This window comes from Onychostruthus taczanowskii, unplaced genomic scaffold, assembly GCF_017590055.1.
Source record: "Onychostruthus taczanowskii isolate IOZ18803 unplaced genomic scaffold, ASM1759005v1 scaffold75, whole genome shotgun sequence".
NCBI lineage: Eukaryota > Metazoa > Chordata > Aves > Passeriformes > Passeridae > Onychostruthus > Onychostruthus taczanowskii.
Window position 1 is genome coordinate 3,442,751 of NW_024505339.1, and position 25,334 is coordinate 3,468,084.

A 25,334-nucleotide genomic window follows, 5' to 3' on the forward strand; every position below is an offset into this window, starting at 1 on the left:
GGTTTGGAGGGCAGCCAGGAGCTCAGAGCTCTCTTTATCACAGGGATAAAGGTGTTCAGAAATCCCACAGGGAGCAGGGAGAGCAGAGACCCCACCACGCCGGGACACGTGCGACCTTAACTTGGGACATCTCAGAGACAGAAACAACTCCACTAAATAACAATAAAAATCTCCAAAAAACTCTTCAAACCTACTCTGAAGCTTTTAAGAATATAATTAACTGACCAGAAAGCTCATGGCAATTGTTTTAATTAAATTCTGCAGTAAAAGCAGGCAGAGACAAAATGAGGCCGTACCTGTTTTCTGTACTTGCAGCTCCCTTTTGGCTTGTTCGAGAATGGATTTGATGGCTTCATCAGAGCCAGACTCTGCCGTTCGGATTCGTGTGGTTATGTTACCTGGGGAGGAAAACACAACTAATGACACCAGGAAAACTCTTATTTGGCTGTTTTTGTAACACAAACACACACTGTACGTGATACATGGCCAGCACAACCTGAGGACAACTTGCACAGGACCTTTATCAACATTGACACCACACAAAAAAAGTACTTAACATAATAAAAGCAAAATATCCTTGTTGTGCCTGTCTCTAGCTGCCCCAGAATGGTGAGAACACCAGAGGAAGAACTAGGTGGTCATATATTCCTTTTCTATGGTAACATATACAGATCTATTCTTTTTTCCTTTTCTTTTTTTTTTTTTTTTTTTTTTTTTTTTGAGGGGAAGAGGAAGCAGAAGGGAAAAGAACTGGAGGGGAAAGGAAGAAAGCTAAAAAAATAAGCCCAGGAATCAACTTAAAAATGGCATCAGCTGCTAGGCAAAGCACGATGAGTATACATTCAGCCCAAAACAGAATTAAAAAGTAACTAGATAAAAATAATTTTTAACTTTCTAGAGGTTAATACATTAAGAGAAAGAGTCATTTAAACGCAGATACCATTTGAAGTACTCTCCAGCTAAGAGCTATTACTTGGTTGTTTGGTTTTGCCTTTTTTTTTTTGTTTTGTTTTGTTTGTTTTTTAACCTCTAAGGGGAAGTAAAGGAGGGAAAACTGTGAGTGCTACTGCACTTAACTGCATTTTCCATTACAAGATTATTGTTTGTAAGCAATTGAGGTAATTTGTGACTGGAGTCAAAATAACTACAAACTTTTGATGTACCTGCCTTTGTTTTTACTTCTTTCTGGTCTCACTAAAAGAAAATTTCTGGAACTAATCTATAACAAAAATGTGCAGACTTTCTGTTCAGTGATAATTTATGGATCTGGATCTGATGCTCACTTATGTCTTTTTCATATATAATACTGAACTAAGCATCACACCAATTTAGCAGTGTACTAAAGTGGAATTTGTCAGCATAAGCCCCACGAGAAGAAAGAAGTAAACCTAGAGCAGAAGCAGTATGCAATTGATGTTATAACTGTGCAACTTTCTCCCTCCAAAACCATAAAAATAGCAAAGAGAGCATTTCAATAGATCTGATGACTTTATAAAGCCACTTCCATCTCTTCTCTCTCTTTATCTGTTTTGCAGGGAGGATGGGAGTGGAAGAACTGTCCAAACAGGGTTATGTTAGTACAGCAGCAGCAGAATTAGAAAAAGCAAAGTGTTCATCTAACCCATGGTTTGTTTTATACTTACTGTCTGTTTTTCTATCAGATTCCAGGCCAGAATCAAACTGCAGTTTTAAGGAAACACACAGCTAAAGCACACTCCACTTCCTAGGGATTGACTGCAAAGAAAAACACCTGCCTGTGACGTACCTTCAGACCCATTTCTTCGTTTCGGTACTTCCTGAAATAGTCTGTTCAGGTTCTGGCCTGGATTCTCTGTTGAAAAACAAGTTTGGTAAGAACAAAACAATCAGGGGATGGTTGCTCTGACATCACGGGCTGTGTGACATGAGGAGCTGGCAGCCTGGCCCTGAGCTCTCCTGGCCCCTCGGGCCCCTGAGCAGGAGGAACTGGCTACTTGGGAAGAAGCAAGGCTGGCTGATTTGTTAATAAAGATTACAGCTATGTTCGGAAAGGAGATTAGACAGATATAAATAAATGTCTAGAGATACCAAAAATGAAGAGGTTAAAGATGGGCAGATAATCCCCTCAAGTACAATCATCAAAAGGAAGAACAGATTATAAATCTAACAGTGTGTGCTTCCAATTAAACAAAATCTAGGAAAACCCTGCCTGTCCTTTCCAATATTTCTTGACTGTAAACAACTTACTTTTCAGTTTCTCTAAATGTAAATCTCAGCCTTAAGATGAATCACAATGAAATGCATGTTACTTCTTAAAATCGCTGCCTTAAATATGCAAAGCTGCTTTAAACTGGGATTGTGTTTTAATTACTCATCTCATGCATCACCTACCCTATTTTGTCAGAACACTTTGGGGAAAAAACATAATCGCACAAGACACAACAAAAGCCTGGTATCAGTAAATAACCTCCACTAAAAACCCCCAAGTATTTCTGAGGGCTGGTACCCCGAGTAGCTGCTGACCCTTTTGGCTCCGTGTTTAGCTGTGGCATGGAGGGGTTGGGCAGAGAGGGCTGTGAGTGTCCCTGCTGCTCACTCCTGCTGACAGGCACCAACCAGCGGCTAAAAAAAGCATAAGCACAGATACGAACCTGCCTGAGTGCTGCAGAGCTGAACTTGCTGCACCTGGCACCTGACCCGGGTGAGAGCAGCAGCAGCAGCGCACAAACAGCCCCGGATGGAGAAGCTCCTGGTTTGGAATGTTTGGAACTAAGAGGAGCAGGGGGCTGGGGAGCTCTTACCTCTTTGTCTGCCCTGGATGCTGCGAAGAGCCAGGATGTTCTGCTCGTCCGACAGGAACTGCTTCATCTTATGAAATGGCTCCTTGCCTCTCACAGTCAGTTTATTCCATGGCTTTGGCCGGGCCAGGATCTCACTCACAGACCCTTGTGACAGTCCCAACACATAATGTCCAAATATCCGCTGTCCAATATTGTGCTTGATCAACTGCTCTTTCACCTGACGTGCAATTTCGGCCGTGTCTATCTCCTCGCCTTCGGAGATGCTCCCAGCACTTTCTGACTGGCTGGGAGATGGGGCCATGCCATTTACATCCGGGCTTTGTTGTAATGGACTTTGGGAAGATATGGAGTTTGTGCTGTATGGACCTGTTGGAAAAATCATGCTTGTGCTTCCTGCTTCCTGCATTGCCTTGGAGTAGAAGGACTGCATTAGCTGTCGCTGGAGGAGAGAGTTTAGTGCAAATTTTCCTGTGGAGGCCAGGGGTAAGCTGGGGCTCGCCAGGGATGAGCTGAAAAAGTCTTGACTTAAACCCGTTGGTGAGAACTGGTGTGTACCATTAGTATTGGAAGCCTGCTCCCCCGCGTTGCGGAGCAACTGGGAAGGAGGGGAGGCCGGCAAGGTTGCAGGACGCTGACTCTCAGGCTGGTCTTTCCCTTTTCTCCTGGCTGACCCTACAAGGAAGGTCAAACATAATGCATTATGGGGGGTCAAAGAGGGAAAAACCAAGATAAAAAAATGCAAAGTTTGCCCCGCAAAGGGAAAAAGTGCAGATTGACACGGGCCAATGGAGTGGCGGTGGGAGGTTTGGTTTTGTTTGGTTTTGGTTTGTTTTCATTTGTTGGGTTATTTTTTTTTTTTTTTATTTTTTATTTTTAATTTTTTTTTTTCCATGATTGAAAATTTTTAAGCCAAACAAGGCCCCCAAAACAAACAACATGCATTTCATGTTTGCACCTTTCTTGTATGTTGCAGCCTGGAGAATCCCCCTTACAGACATTAACACTAGAACAGTTACATGAAGTGCAGTGATACAGTTAAATAAATCCAGTTACAGACAGCAAGTCTCTCTGTTGTCTCTCATTCAAGATATGACTCATTGGACCTGACTGAACCCAAATGCAGCAAACATTTACATTTTGGAACAAACCAATTTGAATAAAGGAATAACCATTAGGTGGATGCACCAAGATCACTCAGTTAAAAGTCATAAAACGCTTCAGAATTCAGTAAACCCAGGGCCAGTGGCAACTTTTAACTTTCTTCCAGCTGCAAAAACCATCATTCAAGAATCTGGAAATTCCATGACTTGCCATTTAAAAAATGTGCACACAAGATGTAAAAGCCCACATTAGGAAAGCCAAACAGCAAACACACTTCGCTGGGAAGAAAGGATTTTGCTTTCCCAAACTGACCTGCTGGTGGTATATCCAAGTGTATCAGACAGGGACACTGTGATCTACATGCAAACCTTTTGCATAACACTGTGTGTGGGGGAAAGAGATGGATTTATTCCCAAAACAGAAGACAGCCTCAAACACTGGTACAGCCTGTAATCCTCTTCCTTCACCTTTATACACTCTCTAACTTTTACTTCATTATCCAGCCCATAAAACTACAGAAATCCAACGCTACGCAGTGTTCCTGTTGCTTCTTAATCCTCCTGCCATGCATTAGCTCAGACACTCAGCTCTCACTCAGCCCTCCCTCCCATCACAGGACAGCAGAGGCACCCACGAGAGCCAAAATTTGGGTGGACCTACCGCTCAGGTCGCTGTTGGTGATGCGCAGCGTGGCGTTCTCCGACTGCAGCGAGCGGTTCTTCTCCAGCAGCAGCACCTCCAGCGGCTTGGATGCATCCTAAAGGAAACCAAAGGGGGAGGTTTGTTTCTCAAAGCATTGAGAATCTCACTCAGCCACTAAAAAGGATTTCAGAGGGAAAAAAAATTTTAAAAAAACCAAGTGCTTGACTGGTCTCTGAGGGCAGCGAGGGAATTTGCTGGGCACAGATCAGCAGGAATCACTCCGGGCTCTGGTGGGAGCCATGGAAGAGATTCACTGTTAAATTTTCACTGTAAATCATTCACTAATTTTGCATTATTTTGAGATGTGTAACAGAACATTTTCTTAATCTTACTTATTTTTAAATGGTCCTGGCACGCTTTCAGTTTAAAAGCTGTAGACTTCTTTTAATCTGATTAAAACAGGAGTTAAGATTATATTATTCCTTCTAGGTCAACTGACCCAAGCTAAGCATTTCCTTGACATGCTGCATTTCAGCAGAAACAGTTTGTTCAAAATAACATCAGTCAGAGAAATATGCTATTTACTCTCATCCAAATATCTAACCCTTGATCATTAAAAATCCCATTGAAAATTAATCTCAACATATTGATATTCAGTTTGGATTTCAGAAACAGGAATTTAATTCATAACCTTTAAACTGAAGTAAGATTAATTTGCTGGAACAGCAAAGCTTTCTCAGTACTCCAAGGTTTGTTTTCTTTTGTGAAAAGAAATTTTCAAGGCTAACAAATACTTAAAAATGCTGAAGTCCTTGCACAGTGTGCTGCCTGTCCACCAACTCCAGTATCTTTAAATGACTCAACTTCACAACATTCTGGTTTACCCACTCCAGCACAGCTGAAATGTCACTTTGTCCTTGACCACTTAAATGAAATTAACAGGCAGAAAAAAAAAAAGTCCAGTTTAGCTTTTTACATAAGAAAACATCAGGAAAAACAAGGTTGGAAGCCTCAACATCAACAGGAAACTGTCAATGTCAACAACAAGGAATTTCAAGACAAAATTTTTGTTAATCAACTGAGCTGTTAAATAAGTAAGAAAACAGAAGTAAGTTCAGTACCTGCGCACCAGAGCTTTCAGATGGTGCAAACTCCATGGATTTCAATATACTGTGGAGGGCAGAGAAAAGAAATTATTTTCTATTTCTTCTTTTCATAACAATTCCACTAATGAGCATTAACATGATCGTGTCCTGTTCTCCAGCAACACTACAAGTGATGACAACTTTCCTTGCAGTAACACAATCTCCTAATGAATACAGAATAACTCCTCAAACTAGTTATTGGATAAGAAAATTTTCTCAAGCATCATCTAAATCATTCCATATGCAATCCCACCAGGCCAGTTTAAAGTGTAAATTTAAAGGTTAATAAGGATATAACATTTTAAGCTGTCAGAAACAATATAAATTTATCTGTGAAGCTAGAAGGGAATGAGGAAGTTGTAGCAAAGCAGCAAAAGAGGGGAATCACCACCACAGTACAGCACTTTACAGAATATACACCAGCTCACCAGCAAGGAAAATATGCACAAATAATCCTCCCAACCGAGGCACTACAGGCTAAAAGGCAGTTTTTCATTTTAATAACCCCTTCATTCTGTGGCAAAGGGAAGACAAAATGGCCCAATATTTCTTAAGAAATATGAAAGATCCAAATATTTATAAGTACATTAGGAGAAGAATCTGATAGTCTCATTGTCAATATTTTATACAAATAGTGAGCGGTCAGAGGACGTCTCCCTTCAGAGGCTTTCAGTCAGAGCTGTGTCATCTGGCAAACCAGAATCTTACAGGAGTCCAGACTTATTACTGCACTTTGTTGGATTTTTTTTTAAAACCAGCCTGATGCAGGCAGGACATGAACTTCCTCAGACTGAAGCAATAAATGATTTCAGCTTCTTAGTGTACAAAGACAACATTCATTTGGTGAAGAAAAACACATAAACACATATAGATGGTGTTTATACAGCATTTGTCATGTATAAAGCACCAAGAACTCTGTGAGCAGGAACAATCTGGTTAATCACGTATTAAACTGTATTAAAAGCTGTGGATCATGTACTAAAGGTTTTGGAATTGCCCCTGGATCTCTGAAGTGTCCAAGGCCAGGCTGGATAGAGCTTGGAGTAGTGAAGGTGTCCCTGGCCATGGCAGGGGGTGGCACTGGATGAGCTTTAAGGTCCTTCCAGCCCAAAACATTCAGTGATTCCATGAAATGTGGAAACAGAGGGGAAAAAAGGCAGAAGTCCAGTATTCTGGATGCCATGAGGAGTTAGCCAGGCACCCATTAACTGCCTGAACCTGTCCCTGGATTAATCCAGAGTTGGATGTGCATTAAGTGACACTCTGGAGATCAGGTCTCTGGGCCATTCAAGATCACTCGAAGTCATAGCAAACCCAAGGGGGAAAAAATCAATTCTGAGAAAGAGACCTCATGTATCTTGCATCTGTGCACATTCATTGCACACAGGGTTAATTCTGACAGGCATCCCTAAAATGTAATAATTAATGAAAGCACAAATTTCTGGCAATCACCTTCATTACATGGCATCACTCAGTGTCACCTCTTGCCTGGCTGTAGGGTGGAGCCATCAGCCCATACACAGCACACAAAGTGATGTTGTGAAGACTTGTGGGCACAACAGCTCAGCCATGTGCAAAACCAACTCTTTTGTGCTATCAGTGGACTTGTGCCACTCAAGGGGACAGGATGTGGACTAATGGCCCGAGTTCTCACAGATCCTGACACCACTTTGACATCAAGGGTGTGTGACTCAGGTGGCAAATCCCCAAAAGCCAAAGTGTTTCTAGGCACAGCTCTGCATCCCAGGACTCCAAGGTGCTGGGGGAGATAAATGCAGAGACTCATCCAGGGAAAACCTCAGCCAGGTCTCTGTTCCCATGAATTCTGCAGGGAATAGCCTCTGCATGGACAGCCAGTCCTAATGCACATCCTCATGATGCCCAAATGAGGAGACTGATTTGAATTTCAAACCCAGTTTGAACAGTAAATCATCACGTGGCAAACATCCCATGGGAAATCCCATTTCAGCTCAGACCAGTTGTGACCCCACTTACCACACGTGGGTTTGCCATGTGGAGCAATCCAGCAGCATTCCAAACACCTTCCTTCCTCCTGGATGAGGCTAAACCAGAAAAAGCTGCTCTCTCCCAAAGCAGCAGATGTGAGTGCTGCCCCCAGAACCAGGCTGACAATGGTTGGAAGCATAAACCTGGTTATGGTTATATTTGGTTCTCCACACCAAAAATCTGCCTCTAAAGCCCTGACTCTGTCATCTCTCTCCTTGCACAGGTTGGTGCATTTTGGTTCTGAGTATCTGCTGCCAGCTGGGACCTTCAGGAAGGATCCTGAGCCTTGCAGCAGCTGTGTTTCCAGTGAGATTGGTGCAGGCAATGTGTATTCAAACCTTGGCTGGAAACCTACTGACCTCTGCCTACCTGAAGGGGATTCTTTGCTAACTGAATTAACTTTCTGACAATTTTACAGCTAATTTCCTATACAGCTGAAATACAAAATACACTAAAAATCAAGCTGATGGCACCTCTAATTGCCCTAAGAGGAATATTCACTCCAGCAGGCTCATTTTTAAAAGAATGTAAAAGTTAAACATGTCAAAAATGACTCTCCAAATGTGTCACAAAAGACACATTCTCCTCAGGAATATGAGGAAGCACAATGTTTCTTCTTTGGATTCCAGGAATATCTTTGCCCATGAGATCTTGACTCAATCTGTGGCTCAAGATCAGTTACCTGCTTTCTAAAGAAATGATCTTGTGACTTGAATCTGCACATCTAAGAAGACTTGAAAGATGTGAGTGTAAAGCAAAGTGTGCATTGGGACAGCTCGACTTTCTGTTTGTCTGATCCCGACTGCAAAGGCAGCAGGGTCAGCGTGTCGTGCTACTTGAGAGGGAACTGAAGGCACACAGAGAGCTGTCAGATCTCAAAAATAGGTTTAGAAGCCATTGGGCACAAAAGCCAAGGCAGAGAGTGAAGAATCCTCCCATCCCAGATCTTGACATGGGCCCACCTAAGTTCCTACCAAGTAGAAGTTGGCTGATAGTGAGACCCTCAGCCCAGCACGCCTCTAACATCCCAGGAAGGGTTAAGGAAAATACACTGGTGCCAAAACACCTAAAAAATTCATTCTATTCTGTCCTGCTGTACTGACAAGATCTCTTCTCTAGGTGCAAATGTTATGAGCAGTTCATTTCTGTCAGTGTTCCAGGGCACAAGGCAGGTGCAGCAGGATTCAGTGTGAGGGCTCCAGATTTACAGCAACAGACTTCTCCCAGCCTCATTTACAGCAAGTTACACTTCAGATCAGACTGTCACTGCCAGGGAATGCACACTGAGCCTTCAGCACACCTTCTGGACTAGATGGAGCATGGGAATGGTGTGAAGCAGCTGCTTGGAGGATGCAGCATTGCAAACATCCTCAGTGCTCTCAATCCTCAGACCATCCCACAGAATGGTGATGGGCCCCAGGGCCCTTACAAGCCAGTTATCAATCCACAAATTAGGGATATAAAAGCTGGAACAACTGAGAAAACACGGTTAATTTATTGGCACCCAACCAGGGCCACTTCCAGCAGAGTCTCCCATTTATTTCACTGCAGGCTTATCCTGAGCAGAAGCACCATATGAAGCCTCCTGTGTCACAGCTTCTCTGATATGCCTTTACACCCCTGCCCTCGTGTAAGTTAGTGTTGTAAAAAAAATAAAAATTAAAATATTGGTGTTATCACCAGGAATACAGGGTTTGTATTTAAAGTATAAATGCAAAGTAAATTATTATACTCAATGAGTAGATTGGGTTCTTGGCACTTTTAAGTCTGGCTTTAAAGTCCTGGTCCTGTTGTATAAAACCTTTGCATTAAAGCAGGTAGGATTCAAAACTCATTTCTTGTTTCAGCACATTTACATTTAATATCTAATGCAAGAAGCTGGAAGCTTGTGGCTTTATTCCCATTCACTGCTTTACATGTGAGGACAAACTGGCTAAAACCTGAAGCTGTTCCCTTAACTCAGGACAGGATGTGGATGTATTTACCCCTAATCACTAAATGATGATGCTATTTTGAGCCCAGGTAATAATCAGGTAAAATGACCAAATAAATGGTCAATTCATTTAATTCCAGTGAAAATTATACCCCTACATCAGGATGTGCTGCAGCTGGTGGTGAACCAGAACCTCAGCCAGTGTGGCTTGAATAAATCAGCACCAGAGGCTGGGCAGTTGTGGGGCTTGCAAATCCAAATCTGCTTTCCATATTCTCCAGGGACGTGTAAACAAAAGCACATGACTACCAGCCTCATCTGAAATACCTCATTAAACCAGGGAATGGGTTATTTCAGCCTTTTTAAAACACACACAGAAATGCCAGAATGATGAAAGAAGAGATGGGAGTTTCTCGCAGTTATTTAAACCTTGACACTAAACATATTTCCAGTCAGAAAAGTTCTCTTCTGAACCTGACAGCTTATCTTGTTATAGTTTAAAATGAGGCTCTTTTAAGTCTCTTAAGAAAATCCCTTGAAATAGGAAGAGGCTGTTTGTGGCTTTAGTTTAAAACCACAATATATTAGCAAAAATATACAGTGAAACAAGCCCAGCATTAAACTGGCAAGTGCTGAGCACTGACTGGCAGGAGCAGAGCAAAGGTACCATGGCCAAAGGCTCTGCATGTCATTTTTGGTCCACATTACCCTCAGCTGTTGGCTGGAGACTTTTAAATAGTGGTCCACCTAAAACACCACAGATTCTGAAACTCTTTTCCCTTTGTGGACAATAGTTTTAGTGGCTTTTCTTCACGGACATGTGTTTTATTTGCTATTGTGATCCTCTGCTGCAACAAAAAGGAGCACTCTCAGATATAGCACTTCCACTGGCTCTGGATGCAATTTCTGCCAATATTCCCAATTTCCTCGTCTTTGTGGTTTTGACTGAATTCTTTATTGTTCCAAGAACACAGATTTGTGGCTTCATTTAACAAGCACTGTTCAACCAGAGTTTGTGAAAAAATTATGTAAGCATTTAACACTTACTTTAATTCTTTCTTAACCTCTTCATAATCAGCCTGTCCTTTCAGTTTTTCTTCCAGTTGCTTTAAAAGAGAGAACATGGATTTAATTATTTACATTGTTTTTTTTCTGCAGGCTTTGAAAATCATCTTCAAATTATTCCATATATACAGCAGCGCACAAGTGAGGGTTAATGACTCATACCTAATTTACATATATTAGAAAACAAACTATAACCAATTAAACGTAAACACAATTATACCTCGCTCATCCTTTGTTTACAGAGTGCCAAGCATGACAGAATTCAGTGGGTCCCAATTTGGCTGTTTGCAATGTCACTGTCATGTGCTCAGGGAAGAGATCGGGGATGAAGATATTAAAAAAAAAAATGGGGCAGCAGAAATTTTCAAGGAGATTGAGTAAACAAGCAGGATGCTTTGGCACATGCTGTATTCTTAATAGGACAGTTCTTGATAACCTTATCTACATGATAAAAAGAGCAGAGTGAAGAAGCTGTTGTTGACTGGAATGCCTTAGGCTTGGAAGGCTCCTACAGCACCTCGTTCCCACACAGAACAGCTGAACCAGAGGTTTTACAGCATTGCTGACTGCAGTGACCAGAGAGGGAGCACTGAGGCCACCCCAGCAGCTCCTCCTGCTCTGCCCCACCCAGGGTGGCCTCAAAGGCTTCTCCTGGCTGCGAGGATGCCCCAAAGGATGCCCCAAACTGCCACGATCCAGAACGCAATGCCACACACTTGGACCTTACCCAGCTCCCAACAAAGTGCTCATCACTACGGGGTAAATGCTTCAGGAAGCCTAAAACATATTGATACATAATTGATGCAGTTATGTTGCTTGCAGAAGCCACATTCATTTCAAAAATTTCTTTGCTTAGTGCAGGCACACCTGATCTAAGCAAAGAACAGAACTTAACTGGCTTGCAACTTCCATGGATAAACCCAGGCTAACTCTGCTTCAGTTCATTTTTGGTGTTAAAATTGGCACAGAATCCCAAAGGTCACGGGAAACAGAAATAACACAAGGACGTATCACCTCAAAGACAGAGAATCTACTTTGAAAAGGAAAGGAATATATGACATGAAAAAGAAAAATAGGACTTTATGTCCAGGAGAGGCTGCCTTCAGGGGAGAAGGGAATTCAAGATCCTGCACCCACTCTGGGGCTGCTCTTTGGATGCAGGAGGAGGGCAGGGGAGGGCTGCTGGGAATTTGGGTAATTTTAGCAAAGCTGTTTAACATGCAGCCCCACACAGCTGTGCAGCAGCCCAGCTATGGGGCATGGAGGCAGGGCTGGGGAAATAGAACTGGGAACCTGTTCCCTGTGCTGTCTTCCCTACTAAGTCAGTGTGTGGGTATCACAGAGCTGTACAAACCCCAAAAGGATGCAGCACAGCACCCACAGGACAGCAAATTGACTCAGTGGATTGAGTCATCTCAGTAATTTAAATGAGGCTTCTTCAGATGCCAACAGCAGCATGGTGGGGCTTTGTGGGACCTCCAGCTATTCTGCCACTTTTAAAGGATTTCCTACCCAGCCCTCTGCAGCTCTCACACTGCTGGCACGTCTGCCTCGCCATCAGCACGGCTCTTAAGGAGCAGTGACAAAGTGGACAGCCACGTTACAATCCACAGCCCTCTCAAGGCCCTGTTCCTGCTGTTTGCCACCACAGCCCAGCATCCTCAGCACTGCTGAGAGAGGAATCTCCTGCAGGAACAGCCAGGCTCAATGAGCAGCTCTTAATGGATCCCAGGAACTGCTGCTCAGTGTGGAATTTGCACTCTCTGGGACACTGATGGAACGAGTGGCCTCTTAAAAAGGTCTCGTGTCTTTTGTCATCAGTGGTTGTGCACTCATTCCAGTTGTGTTAAAAATAAAAGTGAAGTGTCTGTTTTAGCGACAAACTTTCTTTTTTTTTTTCACCTGGAATAAATACAGGGCAAGTTCTAGTAGTTTCTTCTGGCATGTCCTGCCTTTCCAAATTCCAGTCTGGAATTATAGGAAGCACTGGCTTTGCTTTAGATAGCAGACACAGTACTTCAGGAAAATACTGGTTGATGTGACCAGGAAAATCCTACAAATAATAAAGACATTGGAGGTTTTGATAATTTACACACATGTTGAAATCTCATTATGGAAATGTACTACATAGTCCCAAGGCCTGAGGTCTCACATTTTGAGGAGGGTCAGCCACAACAGCCCACGAATTCAAGCAGCTTTTCAAGCTGCAGCTCAACACTGAGCAAAACAGAGTGACTTCAACAAGACATCCAGGTGGAATTTTTAGCTCACCAGGTCAGGCTGGAGAGGGATCTTTAAATGAAACCAGTGAGTCAGAGAGCCCTTGGTACTGGGGGGAGACTCAGCATCACAGCTGAGAGTTTTCCAAGTGGTCACAAGCAATGGGAGCACCTGCCAAACCCCAAGACATCCTTCTGCTCTCCTTGGTCTTGTCACTTTGTCCTTCTGTCTCTGCAAATCCACTGCAATTCACCCTTTCCTCAGCTCTGTGGCTGGTAACATTTTAGGTCTGGAGCAGAGGAGCTTTTACAGCAGGCATAACTGGCAATTTATACCAGTTCTCAGTATAAAAAGGACCAGAAGACATTTAAAACAAGCAATACCCTGGATTAATATGTTAGTTATGCAAGGGTATGCTAAGAAAACAGCCTTTTGTAGAAACAGAGATAAACCACAGAAAAGCTAATGACTCCCATTTTAATGAAATCTGTATTAAATGTAATTCTGTGCAGGGAAGTGCTATACCCTGATAGAGTATTTTTGGTACAAAAACACAGGTAGAAAAATAAAGAGAAAAAAGAGATATTGACAAAATGCAGCTGTTTTGGATTCTCAGGTACTTGCTACAGCAGAATGACAACCAGCAATATTTTACTTTGGGTTGTACAAAAAACACACACATCCATCATTCCCAAGTACCTAATACAGAGATTGTTGCCATGGAAAATCTGCACCTAAACATCTACTTTACTAAACAATATAAACTAACAACTGAGGATGCAGTGCCTGTGCAGAAACAGAACATTTAGGCACTTGGCATCTTCCCAGTCAATGACTGTTTTAAAATGTATTAGTATGGTAATTGTCTCCAAGAACCCTGTAAAATGCACAGAACATGGGATAACAAAGGTTCAAGCTGTGAGACAATCTGGAGGAACTAATATCTTGCACTAAATATCAACCTGGTTAATTCAGACAAAATGTATTCCAATGACCTCCAACACACAAGAATGCAGGAGCCAGAGGGCAGAAGGAATGGACTGGTGGCTTTTGTGCACATTAAATTTGCAAATATCCCATGTTAAAGAATCATCTTGCATCTGTGGTGTGAATAACCCACGTCAGAGCATGCAGAGATTGGGTCCCTCCTCATGTTTTTAGAAAATACAATCACTACTGTATTATTAACTGAACTGTCATAGGTAAATAGCAGGGGCAGTATTGAGTGGCTTAAAACATTTCAATAACCATTAGATTAACATTGTAGTTCAGTTTAGAGTGATCAAATCACATTACTGAATTTTAACTGGGTAGCAGAGACATTCTAGCACCCAGCCACAAAGGGTTAATACAATTAGAGTGAGAAAAGTCTTGTTACTAGAGGACATGTTTTGATTATTAGATCAGATGAAGATAAAGAAGCAATAATTTTGAAAGTATTTCTGTATTGTTTCATTAAGTCATAGAGTATTAAACAATTCCCCCAAGATAGAGGTTGAGAACATTGCTTTAATTTGTGAAACTGTGAGTTGTTTTCTGTGGAGGCAACCATTAAAATCTCTGTTATTTCAGAAGCAATTCCTCCATAACCAAACAGGAGATCAGCACATCATCACTGAGATTTGGTGCTTTGTACAACCTGGGCCTGGCACAGGCTTTCCCAGCACTTTGGGGTAAAAGTAAGTATTTGGACATATTTTTATACTTGCAACAAATAAGGTTAAAGAGGGTTGAAATGACTAAAACTTTATCAATAGAGGCACTGCATCAGCCACTATCAACAGAAAGCTAAATACAGAGCATTAGCCAGGCAAGGCTATGAGAAAATGGAAGGAGATTACTGAAATGAAAATCAAAGACTTGCTCTGTCATTTCTATGATCCTACTCCCTTTGAAGTTAATGGCTAAACTAATACTGACCTCACCAGGAGCATGCTTTATTCCAAGAAAATCTGTCAAGTGCAAGGATTCAAGATATATTCTATCAGGCTTTATGACAAAGTAAAATAAAAAAATCCCCTGAACATGGGTGTAGCCAGCAGAATGTGTCCCTCAAAACCAGGGCAGCTCCTTTCTCCCCCAATAAAAGTGGTGCCCACATGGTGACAGGTGGGCAGAGACTGATACTGTCAATGGAGTTATATAATAGGTGTCCTTTGCTCCACTGAATTTTCATGAAAATTCTGCAAAGCTAGCTTAAAGCATGCAGAAAACACTGACTGCAACACTTCAGCTTTCATTCCTAACAGGTCTCTCTCCATGTGAATTATGCTCCACCACAGCAAAACCAGTAACTGCTAAAAAATGTCAGAATTAGAGCAATTTGTAAGAGTTTCAACTGAACATTAAATCATTCTGATAGAGCAAAGCTGCCCACGCCACAGTCAGAGCTGAGTGGGAACTATCAGCCTCCTGCTCTCAGAAAACTCTCAGACTATCAAACCTGCAGAACTACCAAGTCTTTAATGGAATAGATAAATTTATCTTGTTTACACTTTGGAGCTCATAGATGGTGGAACAATGAAGGAGACAGGAATTACAGGAAACTGATTCATACCCCACGTCAGGAAACATTTCTCATGCTCACTCAGAAATCAGAACTGTGTGGGCTCTGCACAGGGAAAGTAAGACTGCCCAAGAGAGAGGTAAAAGGGTCATTCAGAGAATTCTTAGCTATTCCTTCTGGTTCTAGTGCAGTGCTGCTCCTATGCAAATGAGTAAAGGGCTAGACTGCTAATTATAAATGGGAATTATTGTGCAGCAAATACACAGTTAAAAAAATGTAAATGGTTATCGGTAATAAAAATAAATAAATAAATAAAATTTAAATAATTAAATGGTTTTTATATAAAAGCCTTCTCCATGTCCTGATTTTACTTGTTCCTATGCCCTAAATGATATACTACCCATTTCCAGTGGAGAGAACTGGAGAGGGTAGCAGGGACATTGAAAGATAAATCAATTCCTTGCAAAATCTTCAATATGTATACCTGGAATGGGAATTAAAAGTTTGAAAATCTAAGAGGGATTTTCTGTGCTTTTTCAGTTCAACTGTTTCATTAGATATCTTTGCTCAATGCATGTTGGGGTTTGGTGGTGATTTTAACTCCAAAGGTAGCCTTGTCCTGTAAAAACACATTTCAAAACAGTAAGGATTGGGCCATTTAGAACTTAAAAAACCTGTGATCCCTTAAAAACAATACATCCAGGGGGGTGGAATGGGATGGGTTTGAGGGTCCCTTCTAACTCAAACCATTCTGTGATTCCATGAATGCCACAGAAACCAGAACTCAGCCACACCCTGGAGAATCCAATGGCTCAGGACCACAGGAACCCCCAATATCATCATCTCTGAGACATCCTTTGGGCAGAACCAAGCCTTACTTTGAGTGTGCTGTTCTTGGCTGTCAGCTGCTGCTCCAGCTGGGAGATTTGGCTGCTGGAGTTCTCCCTCAGCTTGGTGAGGCTGCCCTGGAGCCTCTGGACATCCTCGACGAGCTGCGCGATCTCGCGCTCCTTCGCTGCCAGCTCCACTTCCAGGCTGGAGCGAGTCAGCACCTCGATGGCCTGCTCCTGCAGGGAAAACAGCATTAGGGCACAGAAAGGAAGGAAACAGGCAATTCCTAAATCTGGGACTCCTGTGATTGACATTGGGAATCTGGAAGATGGAATTTCCTACAGCCCAGGACAGCTCTCTGGGAAAACAGGGATAACGGAAGGAATAAATTTCCCTATTTCATAAGTGCACTGGAAAGATGCAGCAGTGAAAGTCAAAGGATTCTATTTAGATCTATTTATTATTAATAGCCCAAGTGCTTTGACAACTATGAAAATCTGTGCTTACAAAATACTAATCAGATAAAATATTCTGAAGTAATGGAGCAGAATTTCTTAATCAGGAACGGCAGAGCCATGTGCCTGTGGCTCTCTGCATGCACACTGCACGTTTCAGGCAAAATTGTCAAAAATTGCCCCAAACTGCTACTTCCAATGAACTTGATCCTAGCATGAAAATTGTTCATGTTAACATTATTGCAAGCATCCCTCCACGGGGAAGAAGAGAGATGTGACAGCTCTAAGACAAGGCCATTCTCCCTTTGGTCACCACTTCCAGAAATTCCCTTTCCTAAATCTTCCTTCTTCCAGTTTCCCACAGCTGTAAAATCTGTCCTCAAGTCTGGAACTTCCTCTCTGGGCTGACTTCCTGGGAGGACAAGGAATCAGAGAGGACAGAGAGGTCCAGAAGGAGGCAGATCCATTCAGAAAAGATAACAGAGACGAATTGCACCATCTCTGTGTCCTTCTGTGCTGGGAGATCACAGCTGTGATGCACTGGGGAGCTCTGAGCCTCCTCCATGGAGAATGTGAGGAAGGCCTTGTGCCTGTGTGGGGCAGGAGGCAGCCCAAGGAGGGGCACACATTCCATTAAAGAGCCCAAAATGCATCTGACAAAGGTTAATGGCTGTTCCTCAGAAGCACCAGTGAAGGAGAAGAGAATCCATTCAGCAAGAGGCAGATGAAGATGGTGAGCACTAAACCAAAGATCTGTGGTGAAAGAGCTGAGAATTCACCCCAGTGACACCCTGACAGCTGAAGGTGACACTGCAGCAGATTGAAATCTACTCCAGACCCTCTTTTCTGGGAATACAGGAACAACAAAATCCCCTTTTCCATATCTGCTAAACATTCAGCTTGATTCTCAGTGACTACACCCTGCTGCACTCACAGAAAGCTGCATGTAGGAACAGCAGTTAACAACACTCTCCTATTACACTGAATTATACTTTTAACTTGAAAAAACCTCTAATTTGCTTGCATGAAACATCACAAGTTGTATAATCATCTGCTGCTTGTGCCTATTGAGACTAGAACGTAGAGTCTGAAATAAGATAGATAATGATCATTTTCATCCTGCAGTAGTTGTCATATTAAATATAAATGAAGTGCAGAAGTACTATTAAATACAAGAAAGACCTAATGTTAAAATAATGATAAGACTAGGACACGAGATAGGAAGAGGCAGGTAATTCAGAGTTACAAGTGATATTCAGGCTTTTTATATTTTGTTTTGCAGCCTACTTGCCTATCTTTTGACTTCTCTGAGAAAATACTGGGTTGTATTAATAGACAACCAAACAGATCTGGAGGGCTTATGGTTTGTTACTCATTCTCTGCAAATGATTTTTAAAGGCAGCCATGTGTTCCTCTGCTATCAGTGTCAAGCACGTATAAGGCTTGCAAGGGGAAAAAAAAAGCAATGATTTCTTTTGTTTCTTAAATCTGCTGCTTAGAAGTAGACTAAATTTCACTTAATTGCATATTTACATTTAAATACTTCTATTTCTCCTTTGGCAAACAAAAATCAAAATAATCTGGCTGCTCATCTGTGATACCTGCTCACCCAGGGCCAGCTGGAGCCCCCTGTGCCTGCAGGTCCCATCAGCAGCCTTGGCTTTACTCAAAGCACACAGAGGAGGCAACAAGAAGGAGTACAGAGCATCTTCTCAAATTTCCAGGGATTTATAGGAGTAATTCTCAGTTTAGGCACAGCCAGTGAAAACTGGAGTGGTATCAGGTTTATTTCCAGTTTCTCTCACAGCGCAGACATGGAGCTGTGAAGGGCAGAGAGGGCAGGAAGCTCTGGGTGCCCTGGGATGGAGCCACACCGCAGGGCAGGCACGTGCTGATGGCCACCAAGGCTCTCTTGCTGCCTCTGCTGCTGCTCTCAGCCATGAGAAATGATTTCTGAGAGCTGTGCTGTCCACCTGGAGCAGGGAGTGATGGATCACCCCAGAGCCAAGTGACCTCTGTCCTTCCCGTGGTCTCCTCCAGCCACCAGCCCCCTCAGAGGCTGAACCCCACCACAATCCCAAGGGAACACCCTTCCCTTTCAGTTAAAATATGACTTCAAACAGCTGTTTTTATAGCTGTGGGCATAAATTGAAGGAGCTGTACTGCAGGAATGTCAGAAACCTGTAAGAGTCAGTAAATATTTTCTCTCACCACATCAGGTGCCTTCTGGATCTGCGTAGCAAGTTGGAGAGATTTGTTAGCTGATGAGAGCTGCTCCCTTAAGGTCTCTGCCTCTCTCTGAGCCACCTCTGCCCTCTGAAGGAAATGAAAAGGGGTGAAAAGAGAAAGTACATTCAGTTTAACAACTGACAATTATTACAAGAACATTCATCAATTCATGCCTGACTGAATATAATTGATTTTCCTAAACACTCAACCTAATAAATGTTAGAAAAAAACATAGAATGTGATGGATTTTTATTTTAAACAGTACAAGGAAGAAATAATTGAGCGATTATGACAGTAATTTAACGCTAGGAGCAAGGAATCCCCTGCTGATACTAATGCTGCGGCCCACTGAATTTCCCAGACTGAATAAATACAAGTGGAAATGGAGTCTTTTTATTCAATTTCTTTCTATTCTCATAGACCAAGCAGATTTTATTGCAAGGCTCCTCATGGGAATAATTCTCACGGGTAAATGCTGAATTAAAAGATATTCTGACCACTCTCTCAAACACACATACAATGTTGTGGGCTGTCTTTCTGCAGTAATTATTCCCTAAAACATGAATTGTTAGATTCTTTTCTTTCAGCAGGTCTATTTATTCAACAATATTTAACCCTAAAGTGACAATTTTGCACAGCTCAGTTACCAGCTGCTGAGGATTTATGCAATAGCTGATATGCCTCTGACTTGGCCACTGGTCAAAATTCCCATCTAAATATTGAATAGTGATAGAAAGGAGAAAGAATGATGGGGAAAAATTGTCTGTACGAGAGTTTGAGTAGAGACAGATGGATAAGTAACTTCAGGCAATAAATAGCAGCAAAGTCCTTTTCATAACTGTCTGTAAGCTTCTGTTAGAAATGGAACAAAACCTGGTTCTTCTACAATATACACTCCTCCTGGCAAGACTGCCTTCTCTCTTTTTTAAAAAATGTATTTTATTGTTATAAAACCACACTGCTTTCCTCCTTGAGTAATCACTGCTTTTTGCCCAGGCTACTCCATGCAAATCATGCTGTGCTTTCAGAAAATAGCCAAAATAATTTTCTATCTCCACTTCCAAGACCTATCAGCAATTCCACCAAACCCATCAGCTGCCACCAGTGAAGGTCAAAACTTTTCTTGACCAGCTGATGGATCCCTTCCTTCATGGAATGACAAATTCCACTGCCATTTTTGAGCCACCCGAACTTCCACAGACTCCTGGCTAATCCTTTGGAAAACCTAGGTCTAAAATCTAAATATAAATCTAAAATAGTGAATACAGAACACAGAGCAAATATAAAACCTGTAGTGAATATAAAATTGTAGTGAATATAGAAGTTATAGGAAATATACAACTTATAGTAATATAAAACATATAATGAATACAAAATCTATAGCAAATATAAAATCTATAGAAAATATGAATCCTACAGTGAATATAAGCCCTACAGCCCTGTGTGTGTGTGGTCTCTGACTTCCTCCACAGCCAAAGCAGACTCTGCATGTTTAATCAATGAGTAAACTAACAGCAATCAAATACTAAACGCATCATCTGCGCTATTTGCTCACAACATTGTATTAAATGATTTTGCATAGGTTCTACAGCTGTAATTAAAATGTGATTGTAAAAAGTACAGTGATGTGGCTCCAATAATCAGAGCAGGGGACACAATCTATTGTGTTCTTGGAAAACGTGGTAACAGCAGCAAAAAAAGGCAGAAAAAGAGGGATTTATGTTGTTTATGTGGCTGATGATATTAGGATAAATACTGAGCTAACAATACACATTGAGATAAATTATTTTCTGGTACTTTATTAGATGTGCAGCTACATATATTGATCTAATAACTGCAGAACAACTCCAGCAAAGCAGGACAAGTTACTACACTGTGGCACTTGCTCTTCCATCTATTGCTGGATAAGTAATGGGTTTTGCAGCCTTGAGCAATTCTGCTGATGGCTTCCATTCAGTGCAGCATTGTTTGGAGAATCTATTCAGCTCGCATGCGAGCAACCCACAGAGGATATTGCTAATAGGTGGTACATCTGCATATACAGTGAGCTGTCAGCTGCCCTTTCTGCACAGCCTCCCCAGCCAATTCCCAACACCTGTTGTGATCCTTGGAATAATACCAGACAAGATTTCATACTAGCCATTGTTAAAAATACATCAGCACAAACTCTGGGCAGTTCTATTTGGGAAATACTGGTCAATTCCCTCTTTTTTTCCCCCCTCTTACAGAATGGAAGCTTTTCAGAGGCAGAATTACAGATGTGCTCAGTGTCTGGAAAGCACTTTTGGGTGCTATCACAATGTAAATTATAAATGACACACAAAACCCTGTTAAAAGAATGCTAGTTTCAAATTTGAGCACTTACAAGTATGGAATAGCCAAGCCCGAGGCTGGTGCTCAGCCACCCTGTGTTAGGGCTCAGGAGTGGGATGGCACCACACAGGACCTGCTGTGGCTTTTCCAAGGAGATTTTCCCAATGACATGCCCTGCTCCATCAGCTCTGAGAGGAACATGGCTTGGTGAGTGATCTCTTTGTCCTCTTATTCCCTGTGTGACCCCTGCACTTCATTTGCTCCCAGCTAATCCCACTCCCCTCTGCCAGTGGCATTAATCTCTTCCTCATGGGAGCCCTGCTGCACCACCAGAGGGGCTTCAGGAATTAATGACTGCACTGGCATGAGCCCTGTCTGGAGCTGTGTGGGTTCCTGGAGCCCCTGGCACAGCAGCCCTGGCTGGAGGCTCCCAGCCTGGCAGGAGCTGCCCCTGCCCAGACCCTGCCCAGTGCCTCGGTGCTGCTCCCCTGCCACACCCTCTGGGATTGCCTCTTCCACTGCCACCCCTCTCTGCTAGCCACTCTGTCCCCTTCCTAATTCACTTTGGCTGCTGGAAGCCTCATCTCTGTCTCCTCTGTGCTCCATGGAGCCTTTAGCTCCAGGCAGGCAAACCCCAGCTCGTACCTTGCACCACCTAATGAACATCCACAGACACCCAGAATGAGCCTTACCCCACGATTTCCTCCTTCCTCTTTTCCTCCTTCCTCTTTTCTCCTTCCTCTTCTCCTTGTTGCTTCTTCTCCAAATGTGCTCACAAAAGGTCCTCCAAGTGTCCCTGTCCCGGTGTCTGTTCCCATTCCCTGCCCACCATGAAGCCCTCTCCCCGTCCTGCTCCCATGCTGATGTCTCCAGTCGTGGCAGGAGCAGCCTGGGCAGTGTCTCCCCTCCTTGTGCCCCCACAAAATCTCACATCACACCCAGAAAAAGCAAAACCTGCCTGGTGGATGCTCACCCAGCCGGAGCAGTGACTGCAGTGTGCCTGGGACAGGCACCAGCAGCAAAGCCTGAACAAATTCAAACCAGATTCTGCTGAGTTTCTGTGAACTCTTTTTTTCCAGACTCTTATAGGCTGGCCAAACTTGAGTCTGTTTTATAATTATTATTATTATTATTTTTTTCTACTTGAAGCAACAGAAGATACAACCCTGAGAAAAAAGGGAACCATCCCTCATCAAACCCCTTCTATTAAATCTGGTCACAGCAGGCTCCTCACCAAAACAGCAAGAAAAACTCGTAACATCTGGGAGAAAATGGATTTCTTTTTTCCTAATCTTGTTCTTAAAAATGGTTGAACAATTTTTTCTGAAGTAAGAAAAAAGAGAGCAGCCAGAGACAGGCGCCCAGTATGGAAAATGGCTAAATCTGAGGAATCTTGCACAACTTGGAGCCACTGGAAAGTTCACAAAACCTTCTGTTTGTGTGAAACTGTCCCACTTCAGCTGAGAAATACAGAGAGATTCATAGAATTACAGAAAGGGATTGGAAGGGAGCTTAAAGATCATCCAGTCCCACCCCCTGCCATGGCAGGGATACCTTCCCCTGGTCCCAGGCTGCTCCAAGCCCTGTCCAGCCTGGCCTTGGGCACTGCCAGGGATGCAGGGGCAGCCACAGCTGCTCTGGGCACCCTGTGCCAGGGCCTGCCCACCCTCACAGCCAGGAATTCCTTCCCAATATCCCATCCAGCCCTGCCCTCTAGCAGTGGGAAGTCATTCCCCTGTGAACTCCATCCAGCCCTTGTCCCAAGTCCCTCTCCAGCTCTCCCGGAGCCCCTTTAGGCACTGGATATTCCACAGCACAGTTGCTTTTCACCAGTCAGTGCTAAAACTCTTGGTTTCTTACTCCCAAATCATATGCACAGCCAAAAAAAAAACCCCTCAATGACCAGTGACAGTCACACTAATGGCCTTGATGAAGCTCATGCAAATCCAGCACTGCCCAAAATCCTATTTTCCAGCATAGTTCAGTCATACAATTCCTCCTAATTCCTACCACTGTTTTCTAGTACAGAACTACCTCCCTGGTAACAAAATATTTCAAAATAGTTCCATTTTCCTTCATACAGCAGGTAAATATTGTACTGCTCACAGTGGAGCCAGGAGGTCACGACTGTAACGCTGCCGTGTGCTTTCCAATTAAAAATAGAAAAAAAAAGCCTTACACAATATATCCAGTTTAAATTATTCTCCTTGTTTCCTGACAAGATAATGAATAGCATGAACTGAGTGCTCTTCTACTTACAGTAAAATGTTAATTTGATCAAAGACCAGTGGTGTGAACAGCAAAATGAGATACTAATGTGAAAAAAAATGTATAACCTTTCCCTTAAAGTTCCACCAGCCAAACTCTATTTCCTTATTCCATGCTAAATTCAGTGCTGTATGTGGGAAAATCTTCCTATGGGCGAGGAGGGGGTATTATCACAAGTAATTCTGCTGCAGTTAATGAGCCTGGTTATGGCAGCAATCACCATGCTTTGAGCTGACATTCAGACTTGCAAGCTGCTGCAAAAGCTGTGTTTCTTGGAGTACAACATCAATTAAAACACACTGGTTCAATGTGCTTTAATTTCCTAACTTTTCAGATATAAAATTTTGCTATAAAACCTTTAGATGGCCCTAACTTCCACAGAACTTCAGCAAGGTTAGCAGAACATCAAGGACATGAAAGATTTTTCAGGGCTCTGGCACCTATTTTTTCCAACAACGGAGAATTAACAAAAAAAAGAGAAAAAACTCCACCAACCAGAAGAGGTTGGGTTGTCTTCATTCTTGTCTTCAGGCTATTGCACTTTGTGTGCTGAAAGGCTGCCAGATAAATGTATTCCCAGCTGATAGCCAGGCATTTGCAGGAAACCCATGTTTGCATGAAAATAATATTAACCGTATTTTGCCTTTATACAGAACTTCTCCGTGCAAGGATCTCAAATGCCCTTCGCAAAGTAAATGTTTTTATTCCCATTTTCACAGACAGCGAAATCCCAGGATTAAGTGAATGCCTTCATCTGCCATGAAGCAGTGTAACTTAACTGGATCCATGGATTTGAGCTGGGAGGGACCTTAAATCTCATCTCATCCCACCCCCTGCCAGGGCAGGGACACCTTCACTACCCCCGGGTGCTCCAAGCCCTGTCCAGAATGGCCTGGGGCACTTCCAGGGATCCAGGGGCAATTCCAGGGATGGGGCAGTTCCAGGGATGGGGCAGTTCCAGGGATGGGGCAGTTCCCCAGGGGATGGCACACAAAGAAAACACCCAGTCCACTGCCAAGGGAGTCAGAAACCAAAGCAAATCCTCTGGCAGGGTCTGTGCCAGCCGTGGTGCAATGCAGGAGTGGAGGCAGGATGAATTCCCTTCCTCATGGAAGTGCAAACCCAAGGATGCCCCATCAGGGCTGTGGTGGTCACAGCAAACCCCCCCTGAGCATCAGCACCACCTGTATTGTGCTGCACTTGTGCTGCTGAGTGAAAAGGGGAATTTATTCCATCTGCTGCTCAAAAACATACATATTTTATGGCAGTCTCACTTAGCAGGAATATCTTTTGGAACCATTTTCCAATGTGATTTGTTGGAGACAGGAAGGTGCCACACACAAGGAAATAAAAAATAATCTTGAGAGCAGAATTTCTGCTAAAACACCCTGGTGAGGTTTTCTTTCTACTTTTATAGCAGACACTGTTTTATGTATTTTAGTGGCAGTTTGGCTCCAAAAATTGCTTAAATTCACTAACTCTTCCTCTACAGACTTTAAAACCCAACACTACATTTCTGTGGAATAAATGATATTGATCCACTCTAGATTCTTTAATAAAAGCTGCTATATTTTAGAAAGTACACTTTTCTTGATTTATTGGTATTAGAAGTTTCTATATTTGACTTTCTTTCCCCAGAAAAAATAAGAACTAGAAATCTGGGAGCACTATCAGCACTGTGAAGATGGAACAAAAACCAATGGAAACATTTGGCTTTTCCAAAGGGATAACAGAAGAAAAAAAAATTGATTCTTCTTCTATAGCTTACACAACATAGTCCACACACCAAAAAAAAGTCTCATGTTTTCTTTTTCTTACCACTCTCAGACTCTAAGGATA

The 25,334-nt window shown here is 42.6% G+C and overlaps 1 protein-coding gene across 6 annotated transcripts in view; it reads right to left on the reverse strand.

The window, feature by feature from the left end:
• The window catches only part of CUX1 (cut like homeobox 1), a 267,150-nt gene that overhangs the window by 66,454 nt on the left and 175,362 nt on the right, over positions 1-25,334 (reverse strand). For 2 of the 6 annotated variants that reach the window (XM_041423194.1, XM_041423193.1), the window contains exons 10-17: positions 18,897-19,001; positions 16,278-16,466; positions 10,656-10,714; positions 5,645-5,693; positions 4,542-4,638; positions 2,781-3,452; positions 1,766-1,831; positions 297-398 (exon numbers count right to left, since the gene is read on the reverse strand). In XM_041423194.1, coding sequence (XP_041279128.1) covers positions 297-398; positions 1,766-1,831; positions 2,781-3,452; positions 4,542-4,638; positions 5,645-5,693; positions 10,656-10,714; positions 16,278-16,466; positions 18,897-19,001 — 1,339 coding nt within the window. The remainder of the gene's footprint in view (positions 1-296; positions 399-1,765; positions 1,832-2,780; positions 3,453-4,541; positions 4,639-5,644; positions 5,694-10,655; positions 10,715-16,277; positions 16,467-18,896; positions 19,002-25,334) is intronic. The other 4 variants (XM_041423199.1, XM_041423195.1, XM_041423196.1 and 1 more) reach the window with 3 other exon arrangements.